The 23,528-nt window shown below is 43.5% G+C and overlaps 1 protein-coding gene across 1 annotated transcript in view; it reads right to left on the reverse strand.

The window, feature by feature from the left end:
* The window catches only part of LOC104505678 (CCR4-NOT transcription complex subunit 1-like), a gene marked incomplete at both ends in the record, with an annotated part of 45,599 nt that overhangs the window by 16,716 nt on the left and 5,355 nt on the right, over positions 1-23,528 (reverse strand). The window contains 17 exon segments of the mRNA XM_010159332.1: positions 932-1,111; positions 1,956-2,096; positions 3,382-3,612; positions 4,794-4,872; positions 6,178-6,464; positions 7,259-7,383; positions 8,229-8,375; positions 8,756-8,957; positions 10,292-10,442; positions 15,734-15,885; positions 16,117-16,239; positions 17,291-17,410; positions 18,919-19,159; positions 20,130-20,257; positions 20,790-20,960; positions 22,611-22,721; positions 23,008-23,134. Of these exon segments, the coding sequence (XP_010157634.1) occupies positions 932-1,111; positions 1,956-2,096; positions 3,382-3,612; positions 4,794-4,872; positions 6,178-6,464; positions 7,259-7,383; positions 8,229-8,375; positions 8,756-8,957; positions 10,292-10,442; positions 15,734-15,885; positions 16,117-16,239; positions 17,291-17,410; positions 18,919-19,159; positions 20,130-20,257; positions 20,790-20,960; positions 22,611-22,721; positions 23,008-23,134 (2,716 nt within the window).

The raw sequence follows: 23,528 nt of genomic DNA on the forward strand, positions 1-23,528 counted from the left end.
GAGCTCCAGAATACTTCAGAGATACTCAAGAGCAGCCTTCACTTCAAGGCAGCACCCCGCAAATCTGCCCTGTAACGGTTTCAAAATTCCTTTCTTTCGAGAGAATCAAAGAGACAATTACACTTTCCCAGACCTTACCAGTTACTCCGTCAAGACTGTTAGGACTTCTCACTTCAAGTACGATTTGTGAAGGCAATTCTTCCACTTAATGCTCCTTCACACACCTGAAGCCTACAACCTGCACTTCTTGGGAAACCATTCCATTATTTCAAGACTTCAACCACATCACAGCATTCTGCTGTTAGTTCTGTTCCTTAGCTTCAGAGGAGGAGCAGCAGCTGAAGAAAGCAAGGTCAGCTATGCTCTGACAAGCCAGGAGATTCTTTTGCACTACAGCGTAACCCATGGTGGTCAGGAAATTCCACCAACAGGTTTAAAAATAGTGCTTGCTTGACAAATTGGTTTCATCCACTCATCTGTTCTGGGCTTCTCCCTCCTCCTACCCTTCACATTATTTTAGCCCTCTAGTGAATTTTGCCTGTTACACCCATCTTTCTAAACTCTCCCCTTCTCTTTTATTCTTTGACAAATAACGTTACTTTGGCAAAAAGTGTGGTTTTATCTTTACACTTTCCCCTGCACAAAAGAACTAGACCATAAGCATCTTGCCCCTGGATGATAATTTGCAGGCATCACGCAAATTTAGATTCCACCTGCTTACATGAAAGCAAATGCAGACCTTCCCCTCTCATTACTCAATTCAAATTAAGTCCTTGGTACATTTCTGACTGAAACCTGAAGAATCCTAGTATTCATGGTTAGTTTAACTGCAAGCCAGCAAGCAGATGTTTTAATGATAGTCCGCATAAGCAAACAGCACAGTCCTAAATCCTTACACCTACTTCAGTACCAGAGAACTTGAGCTACTCACCTTGATATTTCTGTAGGTCTCATTCAGAACCATTTTATTAAACTCTGGATTCTTCAGCGTGTCAAGGAAGTTTGAATATAAGCTGTGAAAATTAGGCTCGATGCTGACTCTCTTCATCACAAGATACTGTGACACCCAAGGCATGAACTCTTCTTTTACTGTTTCCTTCAATTCTTCAACCTGTCACCATACCAGAGGAAAAAGCACACCACAAGCTATGAGAAGGTGACTGCAAACTTCTGGGGTCAGCTCTGACCAACACAGCCATATTCAGTTAATTGCTTTTAACACTATGGTTGTTCTTTCTTTTTTAGATCACTTTAAAGTCAATGTCTCATTATCCAAAGATCCGGCCAACCAGTAAAGACCTAATCATGAAATGAGCAAGGCACAATAGCTCACCTCTCCCCCACTGCTCAGCTTTTTACCAGATGTATGCAAAGTAAGTGTCGGCATCTCGCACTAAAGCTGTCTGTCTGCAAGGCAGACAGCCAAGGTGGCAGCGATACTGCACACTTCTGCCAGTCCAGAAAAGAATCCCTGAATTTCAACTTGGAACACAAGAGTCCATCAGTTTAACTTGGCAATATCAAATGGTACCCATCTCGTTTATGATGTGAATGTCTGTTCTAACTTGTATTAATGGCCTTTCAGGAAGGTGCATTAGTTTCAGTCCTTTCAAGTCACACAATCAGAAAGAGCTACTCAGAAGCACTTTCCTGAAAACAAAGCACTAAAGACCTGTAAGACTTTTTAGTACAAAGGATTTGGCTACAAGGAAACATGGAAACTTGCAGGAGGAAGCAACATTAAGAAAAGCTTGCTTTCACCTGCCTCTCCCTGAAAAACTGTATCTTCAGAGAGGTTCAGATAGGTTGAAAACTACATTTTCTTTGAAGTCTTCTTCCCCCCTAATTTTTTGCAAGTTCGAATTTCTGCAGAAACATCATCATCCACCAGTTCAGAATGGATTTCCAGAAGTGTATTTAAGAACAGAATGTTACTAGTGTTCTTCCATACTTGCCTTCTGCGTCATATTTGACTGAGACAGGTTATTGAAGATGAAAGCAATTTTTTCCTGGACATTCTCTGGAGGTTCCACAATTCTCTCGGTTTGATCTGTTGCTACTAACAGCGTATCAATGTTGGTAGTATTGATGGAAGGCTGGAGGGAGAGCAAGAAGTTAACAACAGACAATACGCAGAGGCAACATGAAAAGAAACGTATGCTCTGTTCTGTCAAGCGAGAACAGACTCAAGCTTTGTCAGGTGACATCTACTGTCTCAGATCCATTTTCAGCAGCGCTCTCATGAAGCCAAGTCTTTTTTTTTCCCTCTAGAAACAACAATCAATACTCAGCAAAGGAGTGCTGCTGTACAAAAAGACTTCTGGCACTTACACACATGTATCGTAGGTGCCACTGCAATGGCACCCCTTCGGCAAATAGCTTGCACACACTGTTAGCCTGGAGAGCACCACTTCGCACAGCAGTGAGTCTCCAGGAGCGCCTCAGTGCTGAACAGGGAAGGAGAAGTCCCAGAGCTTCGCTTCTGACAAAGCACGCCAACTCTAAGTCAACAAAACGTGACCCACGTCCCCACAGCTGCAGGTCTAAACCCAAGGGCTTTAGCACTTGGTGCGTTGCAGGTGAGGGGAAAGGAGATTGAGTTTTAGATATCAATCACGACCCGAGCTGAAAATCGGGCAGTATAAACACCTCGATAACAACTATACACATGACATAATCAGGTGTGAAAGACAGAGCTACACTATGAACTGTCCCCCTAAAGTTGTGACCAACTTTCAGTTTTGACTTACACCTCCTTTAATTTGAGGAGCTTTAAGAGAACTCTACAAAGACAGTATGAGGAAGCACGACAGGCCTGAGTTTGCAGTGCAATGTTATCACAGCAATGTCTGCACGCATCCTCAGCGTACACGTGGGACCAAGTGTGCCCCAACACTCTGTGGAACAGCCAGTACTACCCAACTGCCCACCCCGTGATAACTCTGACTGGCAGTTCAGAGATCTGCTAAGTGACTAAAGAAAACCGAAGCGATTAAGAACCTAACGCAGCGAGAACTGCGAGGTCAGATGTGATTTAATGTTCAGTATTCTCAAGCCCCAAGCAGAATAGCAGTTGCCTACTATTTTGAGTGTCTTATCGCAAGTCATTAACAGCAGCGATGGTTCTGTAACTGTCTTGATAATTAAAACCTCGATAAACACATTTCTACTTGACAGCGCAGTCATTCTATAGTCCCACAATTAAAAATGCCTTCTCTGTACAATAGCCTTGGCTGTATTTTAAAAGGTCATATGCTCAGATACAAAATATGGATCAGTTTGGAAACATGTAGTATAGAAATAAAAACAGATTTTGCCAACACCCAGCAACTTAACTCCTCTGCATCCCCCCTAAGAGCACCCCAGTGACAGAAGGCTTACCGGCACATCTTTCTTGAAGCTGACTCCAGTTGGCCGGGTGATTGTAATGGTTTTTGCCACAGTGGTGGTGGTTGAGGTGGTTACTATAGTGCTGACTTGGCCAGCAAGAGGAGCTTTTGCTGGAACTTGGGCCTGGGCCTGAGCCTGGGCAAGTGCAATACTTCCAGGGGTGGTGATTGATCCCTGCATCTTCACAGGAGGATCTCTGGATTGCTGTCCATATTCTATGTACTGAAACAGGGTAAACAAGCACATACAGAAGTTCATCCTCCACAACAGAACAGTGGGCTGAGTTTTAGTGTGAGCAGTATAAAGGTTCTCCAACAATCTTTAAAATACTTCACACTGATGCCATTAGGGTATTCATTTGCAGATTCTCTTATAAAGCACATCTTGTCATTATTTACTTTCTCTCTTACTGGAAAGGAGCCTCAAGCTCTCTCCCTGACCTCAACAGGTTAATGTCAAGCATCAAGAGACTCAACATCCTTAAAACTTTACAGAGCACTACCCAGAGCTCACCATCTCTGTGGGCCTGGGACGGCAGAGCAAAAAGAGGGGAAGAGCATAAGAAGTGTAAGAGTGTCAAGAAACTGGCTACAAAGCACATAAGGAGCCTTCCCCAAGGAGTCCTACCCTACGCAGAAATGTGAAAGTCTGAAGTTCAGAATTAATAAGCAAAACTGGTTCTGAAATGTCCAACTTGAAATTTCTACATCCTCTGAAGTAGCTCCACAGTAGAAAATAGGTTTCTTCCCCACTGTAATACATTTACCCAGAAATTTATATCATTAGACAACACATTGTCATTCAAGAGATAAGATCACAAGCAGGTTTCAGACTGTGAGATTGCTATTGGCCTCTGCAGCTTTGGGCAGATGGCCACTCTAGCTTAGAGCTGAACATTTTTCCTTATTTAGATTATGCTCTCAAGCTCTGCCACTGACAATAGCTTTTCTGTATTTCTCCCACTGAAAGCACTGTATCACCAACACTGCTATTACTCCCTGGGCTACAGGATACTTCCACTACTCTCAGATCTCCAGGAATAAAATTTTTCTCACCTTTATCTAGATTACTTTAGCAGGTCTGTGTATGAGGCTGTATAAGCCCAACTGAATGCCCCCTGTTTTAGAAGACAACTCCAAATCCTGGAAAGACTAGAATATGAATCCATTGAAGCACATTAAAACCATTGGGCATGGCCATGTGCACTGGTTGATCATGGAGTTACGATTCAGACAGCTATTTCAACATCAGCAATCCGAACAGATTTATGGAAAAAGAAGAGGTACCAGATAACCACCTTCACCAAAATTGTGACAGCTCAGACTTTTTCCAAAGGAAAACAGGAAAACTGCTCAGAATTTAAGAGTCACAGAAAGCCAATGTGCCAAGACAAACACACTCACCTCCTGTAAGTGATGTGGGAACTGTATAAAGTGACTAATAGAAGCCAAGTGCTGACAATACTGGGGATAGTCCTTCAATCTGTCAGACAAAAACACACGTTAGTCAGAAGCATGAGCCCAGATCAACACTGTGTTAGAGGAATACAAATATAACACTGGTATGTCATTCCCAGACTGCACCACAGCATTACGTCTGGACTCCTTACAGCAGCTGTGATATAAACAAAGCATTTCCTACAAAGTACTTGTTGTTGCAAAACCCATTTGAAATGAATTCATTTAACAGCAAAACACAAGGTTTATTCACAGCAACTCATCTTATCCTACATCTTGGTACTTCTGACCAAGCAGACAACTGCATGTCTATTCAGTGTTTGCAAGAGGATTATTGGATAAGGAATTTCTAGTCTGGCTCAGTGTGTATTAAACAGCACAGAGTGCCCCCAACACTCAAGACAGAAGCTTCATCTATGCACACCAATTATTATAGTTCTGCTTATGAACGCTAGATGCTGTTACTACTCATTGGAGAGAAAAATTTTAGGTCTCACTTAAAATGGTTCTTAAGAGGAGTAAGAAAGTGGCCAAGTCTCAATTATGTCAGCCTTAAGTGCCTCCATTCATGCTTTTCAGCTAACTCCACAACACAATATCCAGCAAAAGCTGTTGCCTGCAGCATTTATCTACAGATGAAATACTGCAAGGCAGATGCCTTATAAAGGAGAATAGGAACAGAAGGTAACATGCGCCTTGCTTTTGAGTCCACACATTTCTAGTCATTAAATAATTCCAGAAAGTCTCCTAATAGTTTTCAACTTCAATTATCTCTTCCAAAATGGGGATTTTTCCCATGGGTGTACAATCCTGCCTACTGCTGCAGCCTGCCTAGAGAGTTTCTATCTACAATCCATTAAAAGCCTTCTCAAAGCTTTTGTTTGAGACATTTTTTGCTATACTTGAGGTTTCTGTGTAAAACCCAAGTCCTAGAGCTTTGTTCCTAGCCAGTCTTTCAGCAGTGACTAGTGCAAAGAACACCCCATTGGGATGCCCCAGTAAAGAGTAACCACATTCACCCCATTTCTAACCGGCTGACAACTTCCCCCAACTCAACACTTCACTGAATTATTTTTGTTAACAAAGTTGTTTCACCATCTCTGTTTGTCCCACATTTACACAGGTACTACACTGACCTCGTTACAACAACAGGCCACCCTTTAATTAGCACATTTCGTTTCAACTCCACACATCTCTAAAGCAAACCTGATGTTGCCACATGCAAATTTCTAACACAGCTAAGCAATTTTGTACTGCATAATCAGAGCAGGCTCAAGATTAATGAGATAATACACGTACCGTTACAAGTATTAAGAAAACTCACACTTACCTATTTTTAAATCTATCTAGTGCAGCAATACCAAAATAGTACATTTTGGACGCAAAAGGCTTTCGTAAGGCTTCAAGAACATAGCGCAGGGCCAGGCCCAATGCCATATAAGTAACCAGTCCTTTCTCAATTATCCCACCGAAGAGGCAGGCTGTTATGTGCAGCTCTTTATCTGGGTATTGGGGAAAGAAACGGTATTCCTCAAACAAGTTCCTCAGCATACAGTTAAACACTTCTCGTTCCCGTTTTATGTTGGAGTCCTTAAACCTCTGCAGCATTTCCAAGACCTGCAAAGAAATTGGAAATTGTTACCGACAGGTTTGCTTTCTTTCAGCCCTTCTGTATCTTCAGGGGTCAAGAGCGTTCGCACCTACTAAGGTAAACTGCACCGCCACAAGCCAGACTACAAGACAACTGCTTCAAGAAAAATCTCACTTCAGCCAGCAGGGAAGTACATGACTACAAGAAGCTCCCTCCTCAGAATTTAGTTTTCTCCCCTTTCTTTTAAGTAACCATGTTCAGATAGAATTTCTTAGGGACTCCCTACTCCATCGCTTCAAAATTAGAAACTGAAAATTAATGTTCAGTGTCTTCGATAATTTATAACCACCAACATAAAGGAAGTTTGAAGTACTTCAAAGGGCAGGAACAGAGTGATAATTACTCTCATAGAGACCAGCTAAAATAATTATCGAAGCTCTGAAGGTAGAGCTTAAGACACTGTATCTAGAAGTTGTAGTAATTTTTACGTACTTTAAAACCAAATATATTCAAGACCAGTATAATTCATACAGACTGTTCAAAAGCATGCTTTAGCACTTATTTTGAATGCACAAGCTGCCACTCCACAATGAACTCATCCTACTTGGCATCACTTTAAGACTGTGAGACATCAAGTTTTCAAGTCCACAGAAGTCAAAGCTGAACATACATCTCAACCAAGCAGAAGAGCCATGCTGCAGGCACCTACCACCAGCCCTTGATTATCTTCCACTGACATCAATACACAAAGGAGTAATTACTATCAACCGAACAGCAAGTCTCCGGACAGGTGACGCAACAGCTACAGAAGGGAACTCACCTCATCCACAGACATGGTCGGATGTGGGGGGTGGTTGTAAATACGCTGGAAGTAGCTGTTGGCCTCATCATCTATTTCTTTGCTAAAGTGCTGGTTAGCCTCTGGCCACACCTGAGATAAGTCAGCTGGTAAAAGAGGGAAAAGGTATCATGCTCAGAACAACTTCAGGCACTCAAGATGTCATCTAGTCCCTTCCAATTCTTCCACCAACCCATACAAAACTGCCTAGTTCTCCTGAAAAGCAGAATACTTAACCTTTCCAGTCAACAGGAATTGTTATTTAAAGATCTGTTTCAGTACGTTATATTTATGCAACAGAACTGAACCCTAAGATAGGAATTGACCTCATACTGTTGCATTCCTACAACCCACAGCATCCCAAGCTAACCTCAACTGGCAGCTGACGAAGGCAAGAGAGACCACAGCATGCTACACAACACTGACATGCAGACACGCTTTCACACAAACCCTCAGGCCAGCCAGTGAGCTGCAGCCAAGTTCATACTGAATGCTCAAGCCCCAAAATATAAACGTACACCCATACTAGCTACTGCGAAGGAAATGAACTCTGTCCCAACTAAAACTAGCACACCCAGGTAGCTCTGTCTAACCTGGTTAGGAACCAAACCAACCCCCTCTTTCCAGATGCACACACTTCTCTGTGGAGAGCAGGACAACACATTTGTTCAAAACACAGCACCACAAAAGGACACAGAAACACACTCTTCATGCAAATCCGTAACACGTTATATTCTTGTTTTACAACAAGCCTTTCCTTTTTAAGCCCCCCACTGGCCACTTGGGAAGCTTTTAGTATAGACGTTTAGAAGCCCCTTTTTCAGACTAAAGGTGTAATACTAGAGCCACATTTCTAACATTTGCACCTACAGATCCAAGCCTTCCCTGCAGGAAACACAGCTGAACTGCAGAGCAGTCACACATCACAGCCACAGACAACACTACCACTTACAAGGTTTCATCTTACTCTGCTGGAATGTAGGCTGGTTCAGTCCAGATGTGCTCAGCTTCCTTTGCACGAACGGGTCATTATTCACCGCAGGAAGGCCCAGGGCTCCGGTTCCTATGCCAGTCAGGCTACCCGTAGTAAGACCACCTACTGGAAAGCAAACCACTGGTCATCTCGGTTGCACCCTTCACAGAACGTCTTTATCCCTCCCAGCACTTGCCATCTTCCAAGAACTCAGAGCAATACAGACTCAGAACTACCCAGCATCAAGCAATTCTTCACCTCTGTCCCAACCCAAAATAATGCTGCTAAAAAGGTGTCAAAACGCTCACCCCCTCCCGACTCTCAAACTTTTTACCTACTGCAGCTGCACCACTGTGAAGTGCTGTTTCAGCAGTGACCTAGGAGTAGGGACTGCGTAAGTCCCTCCCACAGGACGCAGAGCTGCCTGTCCAGTATTTCAAACCATAACGTGACAGCGCCTCAGCTTTGACGCGTCAAAAATACAGCCTCCACCCAGAGAGCAGTACCTGGAAGCTGTGAAGAGAGTCCTCCGATGCCACTGAAACCTGTGGTCTGGTTTTGGGTGGAAAGAGGGGGGAACGCTTTTGCTGGTGACTGAGGAGTACTGAATGCAGAGCCCAGGTTTGGAGGGAAGCCTTGCATGCTCTGGGTATGAGGAGCAGCCGAGCCACCTAGACTGAGCGATGCCATTCCCGCAAGCGAGTCGATCTGAATGAAGAAAGGAAGATTATACACAGACATCCACAAACCACAATCAAGCTGTTTTTTGGCAGGTTTTGGATTAAGACAGCTACATATCAAAACGGTCCTGAGAAAAGCTTTCTGCATGGTTACTTTAAATTCAGAAATCATCCAGATCGCCCCAAAACATGAGCTCATCTACAGAATGAGATTTCACTTCCTTCTACAATCCCACAAAATCCTGTTCTATCAGAGGCTTTGCAGAAAGGCTGATTGTTCCACAGTCTCTCCTTAAGTGTAACACAACAGTAAACGCTTGTAAGAAGCGGCACGTAGATTTTTATACTTGAATGGTTTATGCAGTCTGAGACCTCAGCCCTCACCAAGACTTAGAGACTATTTCTCATCAAGCTTACAGAGTATTTTTGGCTGTCTGAAGGATCCCATTCTGCCCACTTGTCAGAGGTAAATACCTGAATGCAGTCTTCAATAAAAAGCATTAAGACCTGGGTGATGAGTAGGAGGGAAGGCAAAATACCAGCTGACAAAGCAGTAAGTTGAGCACCCCTGACTAGAAACAGCAGAAAACTTATCTACCCAGAAGACAGCATGACTACAGACTAGTATCTGCTGCTCCACATCAGTTATTTGCAGCAGGTTGACAAGTTATTTGGAGCATCTATTGAGCAACTTCAATATAGCAACAATTTACAAGGAAACTGCTCTCTGGATTTAGTTTACGTAATCTACTGATGCTTCAGAAATTCTTAAATTCTGAATTGCCACTATTTCACGTGGAAAAACTTGTCACCACTTGAAAATCTGCCATTGAATCTAACTGCTAGAAGCAAAACCTATCTGTAATGTGTCGCTCCCAGAGGAGGAAGGGATGATGAGTGGCAGGGAGTAACTTAAATGTACCTTGTTTTTAAAAGAGCAGTTCAGTTGAGAGCTGAAGAGCCCCAGTTATAACAAGTCCTTATGCTCTAGCACTGTTGCTTGGCCCGTGAAGCTACAAACAAGACACATCAGGTTCAAAGGCAGTGCTTAATTCTCAAAAGTCTTTGTAAATTTTAGCACTTTAAAAGAAACCCTCAGTTATTTTAAATAAACCAAATCTCTATCCCTCTTCAGTGCTCCCATCCTGCTATACTTAAGTTAATTCTTACAGACATTTGTGAAGTGAAAGACAGTTCTGAACTACAACCCTCTGGTGTTACTCTGTCGTTACAAGCAAGGTATCTAGACATGCAAGCATAAAACTAAGGGAGCCAAATGATGTTCTACTTAGTCCTGCTGAAAAAAAAACCTAATACTAAATCAACACCACCTTGTAAAAACACAGCACGTTTTCTGTCTACCTGTACAGGAGAGATGGCATCCAAGCTGCTAGCGCTGGGCGGGCGTCCTTTGGGCATGACTCCTGGAGGTGGCTGTCTAGCCTTGTTCATGACATTACTGCAGTTAGCTACCATGGTGAGGATCGTCTCCGACAGCTCCTGAGAAACACTCCTAGAACACAAAAGTAGGATAGTGAGCTATATAACTTCCATGAGAATAAGGCCGCTAACCAACTTTGTTCTCCTACAGAAACAGGGGCCACATTCCACAAACAAACTGCAACACAACCCCGGCAGAAGCTGCATTTTGTTATTTGCAAAACTTGCATGAGAGCAGGCCCCAAGAGAAAGTTATGTTTAAAGAGAAATATTTAAACTGTAGTTCTAAAAAAATCATCTCCAATAGAATATTCCCTTGCTTTCAACAATTCAAATACTGCTTTAGTTACTCCACCATGAAATGACTTGGAGAAAGTTGGCATATGTACCTTCACGGCTCCAAAGGCCCTTCGAAGAGCAGAATATCTACAACAGTCTGTCTGCTGTTGTTGTCCACGTTACAGAATCACAGCATGGTTTGGGTTGGAAGGGACCTTAAAGACCATCCAGTTCCAACCCCCCTGCCATGGGCAGGGACACCTTCCACTAGACCAGGTTGCTCCAAGCCTCATCCAGCCTGGCCTTGAACCCTTCCAGGGATGGGGCATCCACAGCTTCTCTGGGCAACCTGTCCCAGTGCCTCACCACCCTCTCTGGGAAGAACTTCTTCCTGATATCCAATCTAAACCTCCCCACTTTCAATTTAAACCCGTTACCCCTTGTCCTGTCACTACAGGCCCTTGTAAAAAGTCCCTCCCAGCTTCCTTGTAGCCCCTTCAGGTACTGGAAGGTCTCCCTGGAGCCTTTTCTTTTCCAGGCTGGACAAGCTCAACCCTCTCAGCCTTTCTTCATAGGAGAGATGCTCCAGCCCCCGATGGGGGGGGGGGGAGCTCAGCCTCATGAATTAAAACATACAGTAACTGATGCTATGATCCCTTGTCCAAATCTGCTCCTGAAGGCTCCTTTCTGTCTCCACACTTACCACTTGTCATTATTCCCATTCTGAATCTCACTCCACAGAAGGCATCTCCAAAAGAGGAGACACAACATGGCTAGACCTTGGGCTACACACTCAAAGACAAAAAAGCAAGAGAGGTACTAAAATTCGTGTCTCTGAGTTAGAAGACATGCTTCACGCACCAACGCTGAGCCAAAACAGAGACAGGAAACCTACCTACCTAAAGTAGTAATAATCAAAGCCAACAGAAAAAACTCAAAGGCATGGAGTCATTGCACAATTGAGAGCACTCAGTACCTCTTTCCAAAGTGTTCCATGTCTGCCTGCCAGGTTCCCAAACTGAAAGGAAAGCCAGCTCTGCTGCCGACATACCTAACCACAAACATACTAACACAACACTGGCATTTTCCTTTTGGAAAATACAGAGAGTTATTTACAGCTTTCCTGAACTTTAGTTCCACCTTTTTGGGGAGGACAATTAAAGCAGCAGACTCCTCCCTGTAATGTTGCTTTGTTAACTTGTCTGGAGATTCCTCACTAACTCAGTTTCCACAAGCTTTTACTGCACAGCTGTTGGGATGAGGGGAAAAAGAATTAAAAGAGGAACCATTCTGACCATTAGGGCAGGAAAGCAAAGTGCAGATCAGCCTTCAGCTTTGGCAATTATCCCACTACAGGCTACACAGAGTTAAGGGCTTCCAGTTGTTCTCCAAAGCCAGCAATCCATTACCTAGTGTGGGTAAAAGCTCACACGAGGCAGACAGGGGAATCTGAGGACACACCATAGGAGAAGCAGGTTTCCATACAGGGCAACAAACATTTTATCAGCTGCTTCACTAGATGATTCCTTCATATGCTTTAACATCCTCTCACCAGGGCCTACTGTCAAAGACTTTAAAAGCACGGGGCTTAAGGGGATGTGTATCACAAAGCAGTCAGAAAAACTTACCTTCAAAAAACCCCAAAGGACTCTGTTTTGAGAAAGTGCAACCAGACTCGAAGGCAGAGCTCTGAGCATGGCACCTGGTAGGCTCAGCATCTACAACATGTATTTCCCTGCACCACAATGCCACAGTCTCTGAAATCTCAATGTTTAAATGTACGTATGACCAATTAACAGGCAGCACAGGGTTTGTTTCTGATGCAGGAGGCAGTCCAAGAGCACACAGCACTGCAGTTAACCATGGAACAGGACAGGAGAGCTGAATTCACGCCTAGTCACCACACTCAGTCTTTTGCCCTCCCCCTCCCAGCCCCTTTTAGCCCTAGTAGGGGCTAAATTCGCAGACTTTATGCTTAAATACTGTAGCACACGTTAGTAAAACAAATTCCAATCTGCTACAGACAGGTAACATGGCAGCCCACAGGCAAGCCTCAGACAGGCACACAATCTAGTTTGGTATTTGTGGTGACCAGCCAGGCTGCTCATGCTTTGGGGCAAACCACTGACGTTACATCCTGCCATCCAGACAGACTGATGGTTAACTTTATCATATCAAAAGACACACTGCTGTATCAAGATCCAAATGTCAATGTTTTTAGATGGCATAAACCAGCAGGTTTTCATAAAAAGTCCTGCATTTGAAGCAAGTGATATGGAGAAGTGGGCAGGCATGATTTGGTAACTCGATCTTAAAGCTGATGTTCACATTTTCAAGCTCTACATAGAAATATATTCAGGATTCTAACGTAATCAGTGCCATTCCCAGAACTAGGGGAAAACTGCAGGAAGGAGAACTTTGAAACACAATTAAGGAAAGCCAAGGACCACAACCAGGCAGCCAGCTCGAGAGGAACAAAATTGTCAGCTTAAGGGAAGCTCCAGCTTGCTGGAATAACAAGTCCACATCTCTTGCATTTATTATCTGGTTTTGGGTTTTTTTTTTTCCATTTAAACTATTTTTACCAAGCAAGGAAAAGCCTTTCCATTCCCCTAGGCACAGGTAGCCAGAAGCCTCTTCCCACCTGATGCAAGGACTGGGAAGGAATCACAGTTGGACTGTGCTGGACATGACTGCATGGCAGAGGCACTGCTGCCCCTCTCAACTCACTGAGGCTCCTTGAGGGAGGACTTCTCATAAGCAGTTTGTCACCAAATCATGTCCTTGGTCAGCCTATGGCACCTGCAACCACCTTGACTTTGTTTTAAAAACACTCATTAATAAAAGGAATGCTTATTTCTTTTTGAAGCCTCGCTGCCACAAGTGCAGTGCTCAGCAGTGATAAACAAGCTGCCCCAAAAATAAAGAGTTTCAGAACACGCAGGGTCCTGGTGGCTAAGAAAAGCATCCCCCTGGACACAAAATGAGACATAACTACAGCCTAATTAAAGAGCAGGCTCCTAAATCAACAAATTTAGAAGACTGCAGACTTCAGCCAGTGAAGTGGAACAACCCTCCCAGACGTATTTAATATTTAGTGCAGTATTTATCTTCCCGTCTTTGCAACTCCTGCTTCCATTTGTGACTGAACCCCCCGCTAATCACAGCGACGGCTTCATGAAAGACATCCAGGCATTTTCCTCTTAAAGTTCAAAGAGAATAACTAATGGAAAATGACTGCAAGTAGGTCACATTCTTGCATAAAAGGGAATACAAACAGCTATAAAAAGAAACCAAAAGCTGAGAGAATTGTGCCAGTAGAGAACTAGTGGCTTTTGGAATTAATTGAATAACTACAGCTTGGTAACACATTAAGATTCAGAACACAGTGATGTTAGATGCAAGTCAAGACGACTGTTAACTATTAAACATCTACAATCTGGACACGGGAGTATACAAAATAAGGAAAGCAAGTTAATTTGTGAACTGTAGACTCAGAAGATGCACTCTGAGGTGAAAAATAACAGCCAGCCTACAGCACTGGCTAAGGCGAGGGACACAACGTAAGCCTTACATCAGGTAACGTGCACTTGGACAAGCCAGCTCTTCTTGGTGTCAAAATTTAACACCAAAACCAGGACCATCTCCAGCTTTCAGTCTCTCTGGCTCACATGTGGCACTACGCTACACCTCGTTACCTCTGAAGTACTGCTGCAGTTAAATACCATCTTGATCCCACAGTATGAAGAAGTGGCACCACAAACAGTTTACAACATTCAGTCATTTTTACTGAATGTTAACACAATATTTAAAAACTGATTTGTCCCATTTCAGTTGCCAGTCTGCAGCCTACCTCCCCCTCCAGCAGATAAACACAGCTCTCCAGGACCCACGCTTCCTTCTGCTGGACTTTCTAAACAATCTGCTCTGCAAAAGATCTTAGATATTTTCCAACCTTTGACTACTCTTGAGTGTCAGTTTACTTCAGATGAAGCCAAGAGAAGTTACACATGTCTACTTTCAGTCTCAATTACATTACAATCACCACGTATCACTTTTCTCCTACATATAGGGACTGCATTAGCCCTTTCCACTGGGCAATAACCACACACGGAGGCATTTGCTTAACAAAATTCCAAAATCCTTTATACAGTCACTGTTTTCCAAGGAGCTGCTCCATTCTGTAGTTACAGCCTGTATCCTGGGCTGTATCCAGAACAGCGTGGTCAGCAGGTTGAGGGAGGGGATTCTCCCCTTCTACTCTGCACTCATGAGACCCCACCTGCAGTTCTGAGTCCAGCTCTGGGGCCCTCAACATCAGGACACAGACCTGTTGGAGTGAGTCCAGAGGAGGCCATGGAGATGCTCCGAGGGCTGGAGCCCCTCTGCTATGGGGACAGGCTGAGAGTTGGGCTTGTTCAGCCTGGAGAAGAGAAGGCTCTGGGGAGACCTTATAGCACCTTCCAGTGCCTGGAGGGGCTACAAGGAAGCTGGGAGGGACTTTTTACAAGGTTCTGTAGTGACAGGAAAAGGGGGCAAGGGGTTAAATTGGAAGAGGGGAGGTTTAGATTTGATATCAGGAAGAAATTCTTCCTGGAGAGGGTGGTGAAGCACTGGCACAGGTTGCCCAGAGAAGCTGTGGATGCCCCATCCCTAGGAGTGTCCAAGGCCAGGCTGGATGAGGCTTGGAGCAACCTGGTCTAGTGGAAGGTGTCCCTGCCCATGGCAGGGAGGTTGGAACTGGATAGTCTTTAAGGTCCCTTCCAACCTAAACTATTCTGTGATACCATTTTGTCCACATTATAGTCCCGTATCTAAACAAACCAGGATTTGACTGAGCAGCCCTCTCCCAGTTACCAAGATCACCTCACCTTTTTGATGATAACAACAAGAACATAAGGGCTTGAAAGTGTAACTACAACAGAAGTTTCAGTGCAAAAGTAAACATACTACTGAATCTATCCCTGCAAGCTTATATACACTCATTAACCCCCTTCTCTATGTGAAATTCCAAACCAGCTGTAACCAGGTGCCAGCAAACAAGTTGCAAGATTACACATTCAGCGTAAGCAATATAATCCTTACCCAGCACACGCTTGCAGACATGCCAGCATAGTCGCCAAGGTTTCTGGAGGAAGCTGAGCACTTTTGGGTTGATCTTTTTCTGGAGCAAGGCCACCCAGGATAGATGGGCATCTTCTCTTTAAGAAAGTCATGCAGGCCTGGATGAAGGGCTCCTGAGGAAAAAGTGTTATCTTAATCTCCCAAACTGCACCCAAGTCACTATTTCAAACTTGGCAATTGCACCGTGGAAAGAATTGCACTAAGCTATTATAGTTCAGTGAAAAAGTTGAACTATCAGACCATGGACACTTTACACAACTTTAAAAGTACTTATAAAATTGTTAAAAGTGACTCAAGTTAGTCACTGATAGAGTGCAGAAATAAAGAGAAAAATCCTGCTTTACCCCATGCTCCCGAATTTTATCTGTGAGCCATTTGTCAAGTTTGAGGTATTCCCGTCGAGAGGCAAGTGCAGCAAGGTCAATAACAAAGGCAAATGGAGTACCATTTAGCAGCATTGACAAGGCCTAAAGAAAAAAAATCAGAAGACTACTAGTGAAGACACAAGGATACCCTCTCTCCCTTCTTTTCTAACCCCCATACACTTTTCAGTAAAGAAGTCTTGCTCTCACATGCTGCGATGCTTTGTCAGCAAAAAGACAGGTACAATCGGCTTCCCCTACAGCTCGCTCGTGAGACGGAGCGGCACGATCTCTCAGGTGAAGTCACGACCCTACCTTCTTTGAGGCGACCTTGTGCTGACAGTTTTAAATCCCTCTAGAGGAAAATCCACCAGCAAGTGGCCGAGAGCTACCAAGATGATATTGCAACAAAATTGATCAGAAGAGCCTAGTGTCTCCCTGCAAACAGGCCTCAAGCCCTTTAGAGCCACTGTGCATACATGTGCTCCAAGCATTCATCTTCAAGCACAGTAACTGCTACAACAAAGCTGACTCCAAGCAGCAGCTGGTTGCTCTTTGAGACACCCAATTATTTTGCATCTAACTTCAGGAGGTTATGAAGGCCTCAAAGAAGTCAAGTCGCAACTTTGAGTCTCTTCTGTGAACGTGTAAAGAACCGACAAGTATTAATATTCTAGCCCCATTCCATTAAGCTTAGCAGTGCCACATTTACACGAATAGCCCGAAGGATGTATTCTACACTCCCATTTCAGTTGTATTCAAGGATGAAACAGTTAAAGCTCTTCCTGGATTTGCAGTAGCAATCACTTCTATTGCACAGCTGCCCAAGTTACTTGTCAGCTAGGTCACGATAGCCAACTCCACAGCAAACGCCTTGGGTTCGCAACAGGACAAGCTAGAAAGCATCTGTAGTCAGATACCACAACTCAGCTGAAGAGCACTTGAGTCACAAGAACATGGGCTGGTTTTGGTTAGCAGTGTTTTTATTTTTTAGGATGAGGTACAGAAACAACAACCGAATCCAGACATGCTTAAACAAAGTAATCCTTACTAAATCAGTCACTTCCAAGTTAAGCTTAGCCTTTGTTAAACAAAGATGAGCAAGTCTGCATAAGCTACCAGACAGAAAATAATGGCTGCGCTTTGCAGAACTCACCTTCAAGTCTTGCGCCACATCCAGAATACGTGACAATTTCGCCTGGTCATACTGCTCCCCTCTCATGTACCATTCTGCCATTGCATGCATGATAAGCTGACGAATCGAAGGAGACTGACCCTAGGGAGAATTAAATTAGGATTGTACTTCACGCCTCTAGGAAAAGGATCAATTGTGTGAACATTAAGTAGGGTATTTTACTTCTAAAGCTTAACATGCAAGTGTATTTACTCTGACTTCAGAGCTTAGCTTCTGAGCCGGGGTCTTTGTGCAATAACCACCCATCCAGAACTACACCTGAAGGATGAAGAATGACCATGAATGCTAAGTACATACATCCCCATCTCTTTCCTACCACCATACAGGTCTAATTCCTCTCAATTGTAGACAGATTGCTTTAGGAATAGGACATCATTTACAAAATGTGGTGCCTGACATGATATTCTGAAGCAAGAAGTGCAGCATCACACCTTAACATAGAAAACACAGTTATCTAGATCTTTGTCCACACGGGGTCAACTTTGAACTACAACACAACTAAGATCTTGATGGCCGCAAGGGCTTTGCTTAGAGGTTCCCCCATCTGGGGAAGTTAAACATCCTCAAGTTGTGGAATGGCACCATGTCACACAGCAGCCATCATTCTCCGCTTTATTCTGAGGCCTACCCTGCAGAAAAAATGGCATATGCTGCCATTTCATGACCTTATGCAAAAAAAAAAAACTCTATTCTACTCCCCATTCTTCAATTTAGAGACTTACCAGGTAAACCCTAAAACCTCAGAGGTTAAATGTAACCTCCAAGGTCTTGGTTCATCCACATTCTCTGCAAAATTACCCTTAACTCTACTGCAGATTCCCTCCCACTCCAGAGGCTTCCTCTGCCTTAAGTTTCCTCCGACTCCTGTTTGCTTAACTACCAGTGGACACAATGACAAAGGCCATACCAAAAGGCAAATCCATAAACGCCTATTTGTTTGCCATTTAAAAGCATGGGATTTGCATATATCATTACCCTGTCTCTCCTTGAAAAAGGTCAGCAGCCAGTCTGAAGTTTTCTGAAAACACCTTAGACTTAAAACTTCTACTGGAAGTAGGTTTTTTATACCTAGAATAGCCTCCATCTTTATAAGAAGTACAATGGAGATTATTTCGGTTTAAGTCTCCTCACCTCTTACTGCTTTAAATTTCTACACTTTGTGTGTGTGAGGTTGGGGAGAGGTTGTTGCTGTTGTGAGGTTTTTGGTGTTCTTGTTTTGTTTGTTTGCGGTTTTGGTGTGGGGCTTTTTTTGTTTTGGTTTGTTTGTTTTAAATCAAACTTTGGGTACTGAAAAGTTCAAGTCAAGCCTATCTTTGGTCTCTGCCTTTCCAGGAGTATATTCTCAGTGAACATCATTTCTTTGTTCTGAATACATTTCCTGCAAGAAAATCAAATCCCAGCAGTCTGCTTCGAGATGGGGAGGAGACAACTTGTATTACTTTGCATAAACCACTGATAATTTACCTCCTGGGTTTTAAAATACCTAGCTCATAAACCAATACAAGGATTGTTGTTCTAACTGTTCAACCCATTTACAAGCTGTCAGCAATGCGAACAAACTACAGGCACACTCCAGTGAAAACACTCACCTGTCCATGCCACGCGTAGTGCAAAATGATGGCAGAGTTGGGATGGTTGCCAAGGAAAATTGGCATGAGCGTGGAGATGAGTTCATGGCGCAAGGTATGCCAGGACGTGTTGATCTGCAATAAGGCCAATACCAACATATCTGGGCAATGCTTGATAGGAAAACTGAAGAGCTGCTTAACCTGCTCATACTGTCCCACTTCCGCCAGTCGTAACAGAGATTCGATCAAATCCAGGCTCTTCCTAACGAAAGAAAAGAACAAGTAAATAGACAAGGCCCCCCCGAGTTACACAGTAGTTAGCTTTCCTGGATTCCAGCATTTTGTAGCAACAACGAAGACAAAATAACCCTCGCTGCAAACACCCTGGTATTACAATTAAGCCTACAAGAGCATTCTTAACCATGAAAAATCACTCCCTTTTTTTCAGAAAACAATGTATTTGTTAGAAAAGAGGGAGAATTGAAAATTGATGTTGGAAAAAACACAGCTTGAGGTGGGTCACTTGGATAACCGAACTTGAAACATACCTTCCAGAATTGGAATACACTGCTTTTCTACACCTCAGAGTCCCCACCTGTGAAGCTTCATGAAGATATTCTACTCGTTTTGTCTGTTTTACAGACAAGTAACCACTGCCACCTTCTCCCACTTTACTTATATTCCCCATCCTCCAATTCCCTGTTTTGAGCCATACAGTGGAAAAAGCAGCAAATATCTTCGCAGAAATCAGCTACACAGCTGTATCAAAAGAAGGGGTGTAAAGGTAAGCTCAGAAAGTCAAACTAGTCCAGCTTTAAGGCAATAACTTAGCAACAGCTATAGAAATTTACTGTTTAAATCCCAGGGCTTCTTTCATACAAGTAGAGCAAGTTCCTTGAATGTCATCCTGGGAAATACAGATGTAAATTCCTACCTCCTCTATCGCCTCCTCTCAGCTCACAGTAGCTACCAAAATACATTAGCAGAAATCCTCCAGACAGCCAGAAGAGTCCAATAAAAGCAAGAACTGGCAGTACATTTTCACATATTAGGTAAGTACATAGGGAGTTCTGATAGTACAGGAACTGTCACCAATCCAACAGTAAACGAACACTAACGGCTGACCTACCGGGATATACACAGCTACAAATGAACCTGGCTGCGTGAAGACAGCCCAGACCAATAATCTTACTGGAACCCTAGGTACGAAAAGCAGTGGAGAGCAGGTTTACCATGTGGCAATTTCTCGATTGTCGTCCTCTGGGGGTGCTTTCAGGATGTCTGTGGCAACAGTATGACAAGGGTAGTCAGCAAAACAGAAGATGTCAGGGTTTATAAGGGAATGTTGAATGAAGGAGAGCTGGAATAGAGACATCAAAAATAGTTTAGATACTTAGTTTCAGATTCCTTCCGCTTTATCAACTCTCACTTTTCTGAGAACACCACAAATCAAGAAAGCAGTAGAAACGACCCAAGATTTACTACCAGTGTGTTTTACATAACACTGAGCTTCATGCTTCCCCCAGGATGCTGGAAAGCAGCAGCTGTGGGTGTGCTGAGGGTACTTGTTTACACACAGCTGTAGCCTTTTTGTGTAACCAAGCAAAAAACCTCAGAGCACAGCCAAGCAGCAGCAGTTCTACGCTCAGCTGCCTCACACATCAGAATGCTAAAACCAAAGGTGTTGTCACACTTGGATAGCAAGTGACCATCTCCTCCCAAACAAAGCAGACACTGTTCAATTAACAGACTTACTTCAGTAACATACCTGAGCCAAGTTCTCAAGTGTGGCTTGTCTAAAAACTCACATTACCAATCCACGCTTGCCATTCAAGAGACTCAGGAACTTTGCCAGCGTTGTGCAGATACCGCAGAAGCATCCGTAAACCTACCTGGCCCTCTGCGTGCTTCCAAGGTCTATAAATGGCATTAACTGGAAACACTTCCATGCCCAGCCCCCTCTGGATGCCAAACACTACAATATGCAGGCCCTTGCTGTCACGAATCTGAAATCCTGGATGGTCCAATTCATAGGTTACTACTTTGAAGTCCAGGCTAGGATTCTGCAACCAGAAAAATGAGAGAGGAGCCAGCCTTGAACATTACAATCTTCAGCACTGCCTTGTAGGAACTTTTCTTTACCACTATTTTATCCAGCTTAACATCCACCAGACTTTTAATTGAAAGGGTTTTGTTTTGGGAAGAACAGGATTTCGATAGTTATAAGAACGCAAAGCAGGTTAATGTTTGAAACTATCCTGAGACTGCACTTCCCCCCAGCACTACAGGCAGTAGCTATCTATCCTTCCAGACACTGCATTCACAGGTCTTCAAAAAAGCCCCCAAACACCCCAAATACACAGCTTCTTTCTTAGCATGCTAACTCATTCCTTTTGCCCTCCAGTCAAGGGGTGGAAGGGTCTGAGCCGCTGGCAAGCAGAATTTGCTTTACCTTTTGAAGAAGTACACTGAGTACTCTGTAAGAAGTACTTACCCTACCCCACCTACTAGATTTTAGTGTGAAACCATAGAGATGAAGAGGCTTGGAGGGAACTATGGCCATTGCATAATATTTGGCCATAGGAACCACTCCTTTCAGGGACAGGTGAGCACCAAAGCCAGGTTGGTTTTTTTTCTGAGCCTCAAAACATACAACTGAGACTCCGGCACAGATTAGGGGAGGGGGGGGCGGAAATCACTCAGTTTAAGGTCAGCAAAGGAAATTGTACTCAGGTTTTACTGAGTTCACTACAAAAATTGCTGTTTATGAAGTGATGGAAAAACTTTCCTGTTTCTGAAAAGTTGTCATATACAAGAAGCATTTATGGTTTTGGAATGAGCAGCTACAAAAATATTTTGTTTCATTTTCATCCTTAATGCCTACAGTGAGAAGCTTTTCAGGATAAAGGTGCCTGATGCCCAGCTTTCTACTGACAGAAATAAGTTCCTGAAACAAAACAAAACAAAACCCACCCTTCAAGAGGGTTTTTGCTTGGAGTACATGGGAGTAGTGGGGAATAAAGTTGCACCCATGTTACCCATTCAGGCAGCTGTTATTTTCCATAATTCCTCAAAATACTCTTGTTCATGAAGAAAAAAAAAATCACTTAGGTACAGCAGTCCAACTACATTAATGAGATTCAAAGCCATTTAAGGGGCTAGGTGCTTGAAAAGCTTTACGTTCACGCCGGACTTGCCCCAATTTCAGATATTCCTCATAAAAGACAGATGTTCACAAAACTTACCAGCTCTTTGAGAACATCGATTAAGACCTCCACATTCCAGGTATGGGCTTGTGCTCCATCACTTTTATCCTTCCCGTCACTCCAAATCCCCATCTTCATCCTTAATGCCTACAGTGAGAAGCTTTTCAGGATAAAGGTGCCTGATGCCCAGCTTTCTACTGACAGAAATAAGTTCCTGAAACAAAACAAAACCCACCCTTCAAGAGGGTTTTTGCTTGGAGTACATGGGAGTAGTGGGGAATAAAGTTGCACCCATGTTACCCATTCAGACAGCTGTTATTTTCCATAATTCCTCAAAATACTCTTGTTCATGAAGAAAAAAAAAATCACTTAGGTACAGCAGTCCAACTACATTAATGAGATTCAAAGCCATTTAAGGGGCTAGGTGCTTGAAAAGCTTTACGTTCACGCCGGACTTGCCCCAATTTCAGATATTCCTCATAAAAGACAGATGTTCACAAAACTTACCAGCTCTTTGAGAACATCGATTAAGACCTCCACATTCCAGGTATGGGCTTGTGCTCCATCACTTTTATCCTTCCCGTCACTCCAAATCCCACTGCCAGGAGCCGAAATAGACTGCAAGTTAAATACACTCAATCAAATACTAGTTAAAAATAAAGCAGTCTCACAAGCCTCTAGCTATAAAACTCCCTGCACTGTGAAGGTAAAGCAGAAGTTCTGACCAGTAACGACACCACCGGCACACTTAGGAGAATCAAGGAGGTATTAGACATTTACAGAAGAACCGTTAGAAGTGTAAGTGGTAAATAAAAGCAATTCTTAAGTCACCAGAGGCTAGCATTTTAACTCCTTATTTTCTGCTGACTGAAACATATAATCCCCACCCCAGCAGGCCACTCACTTGTAATGGAATACCATCCGTCAACCCCGAATGAGTCCGAGCCATCATCCCCAAAACCCTGGCAACCTGGGCAGCCGTGACTTCCCGAACACCAAACTGCATGATTATGTTGCGACATTCTTCAACACTAAGATGCAACAAAACAGAGATCTTAATAGAAAAGCAGGTTTCACTGTGGCACAACGTAAGAGGCAAAGCAAGACCTGTGAGTACAGCTGGACACCACGGACTGCTGGGAAGAACTAACTGCAAACTGTAAAATATGATCATTTGCTCAGGTTGTTAGTCAAATTATCCACCATAACACGATTCTGGGACAAGCAAGAAGAGAAATTCAGCAGAAAGTCTGTGCAATTATTTCCATGAAACAGCATGCCCTGTATTCAGTTCAACGCTGGGTCTACTTAAGTGACAGACGTTTTACAGGCTGTGCTCTGTCTAAGCAGCAGCACAGGGTAGGTTTTGCACTGTCTTCTGTTAAAATCACTTCCATGCACTGACCTGTGACACGGCTTCAAAGG

The sequence above is a fragment of the Eurypyga helias genome, unplaced genomic scaffold, assembly GCF_000690775.1.
Source record: "Eurypyga helias isolate BGI_N326 unplaced genomic scaffold, ASM69077v1 scaffold18779, whole genome shotgun sequence".
Taxonomy (NCBI): Eukaryota; Metazoa; Chordata; class Aves; order Eurypygiformes; family Eurypygidae; genus Eurypyga; species Eurypyga helias.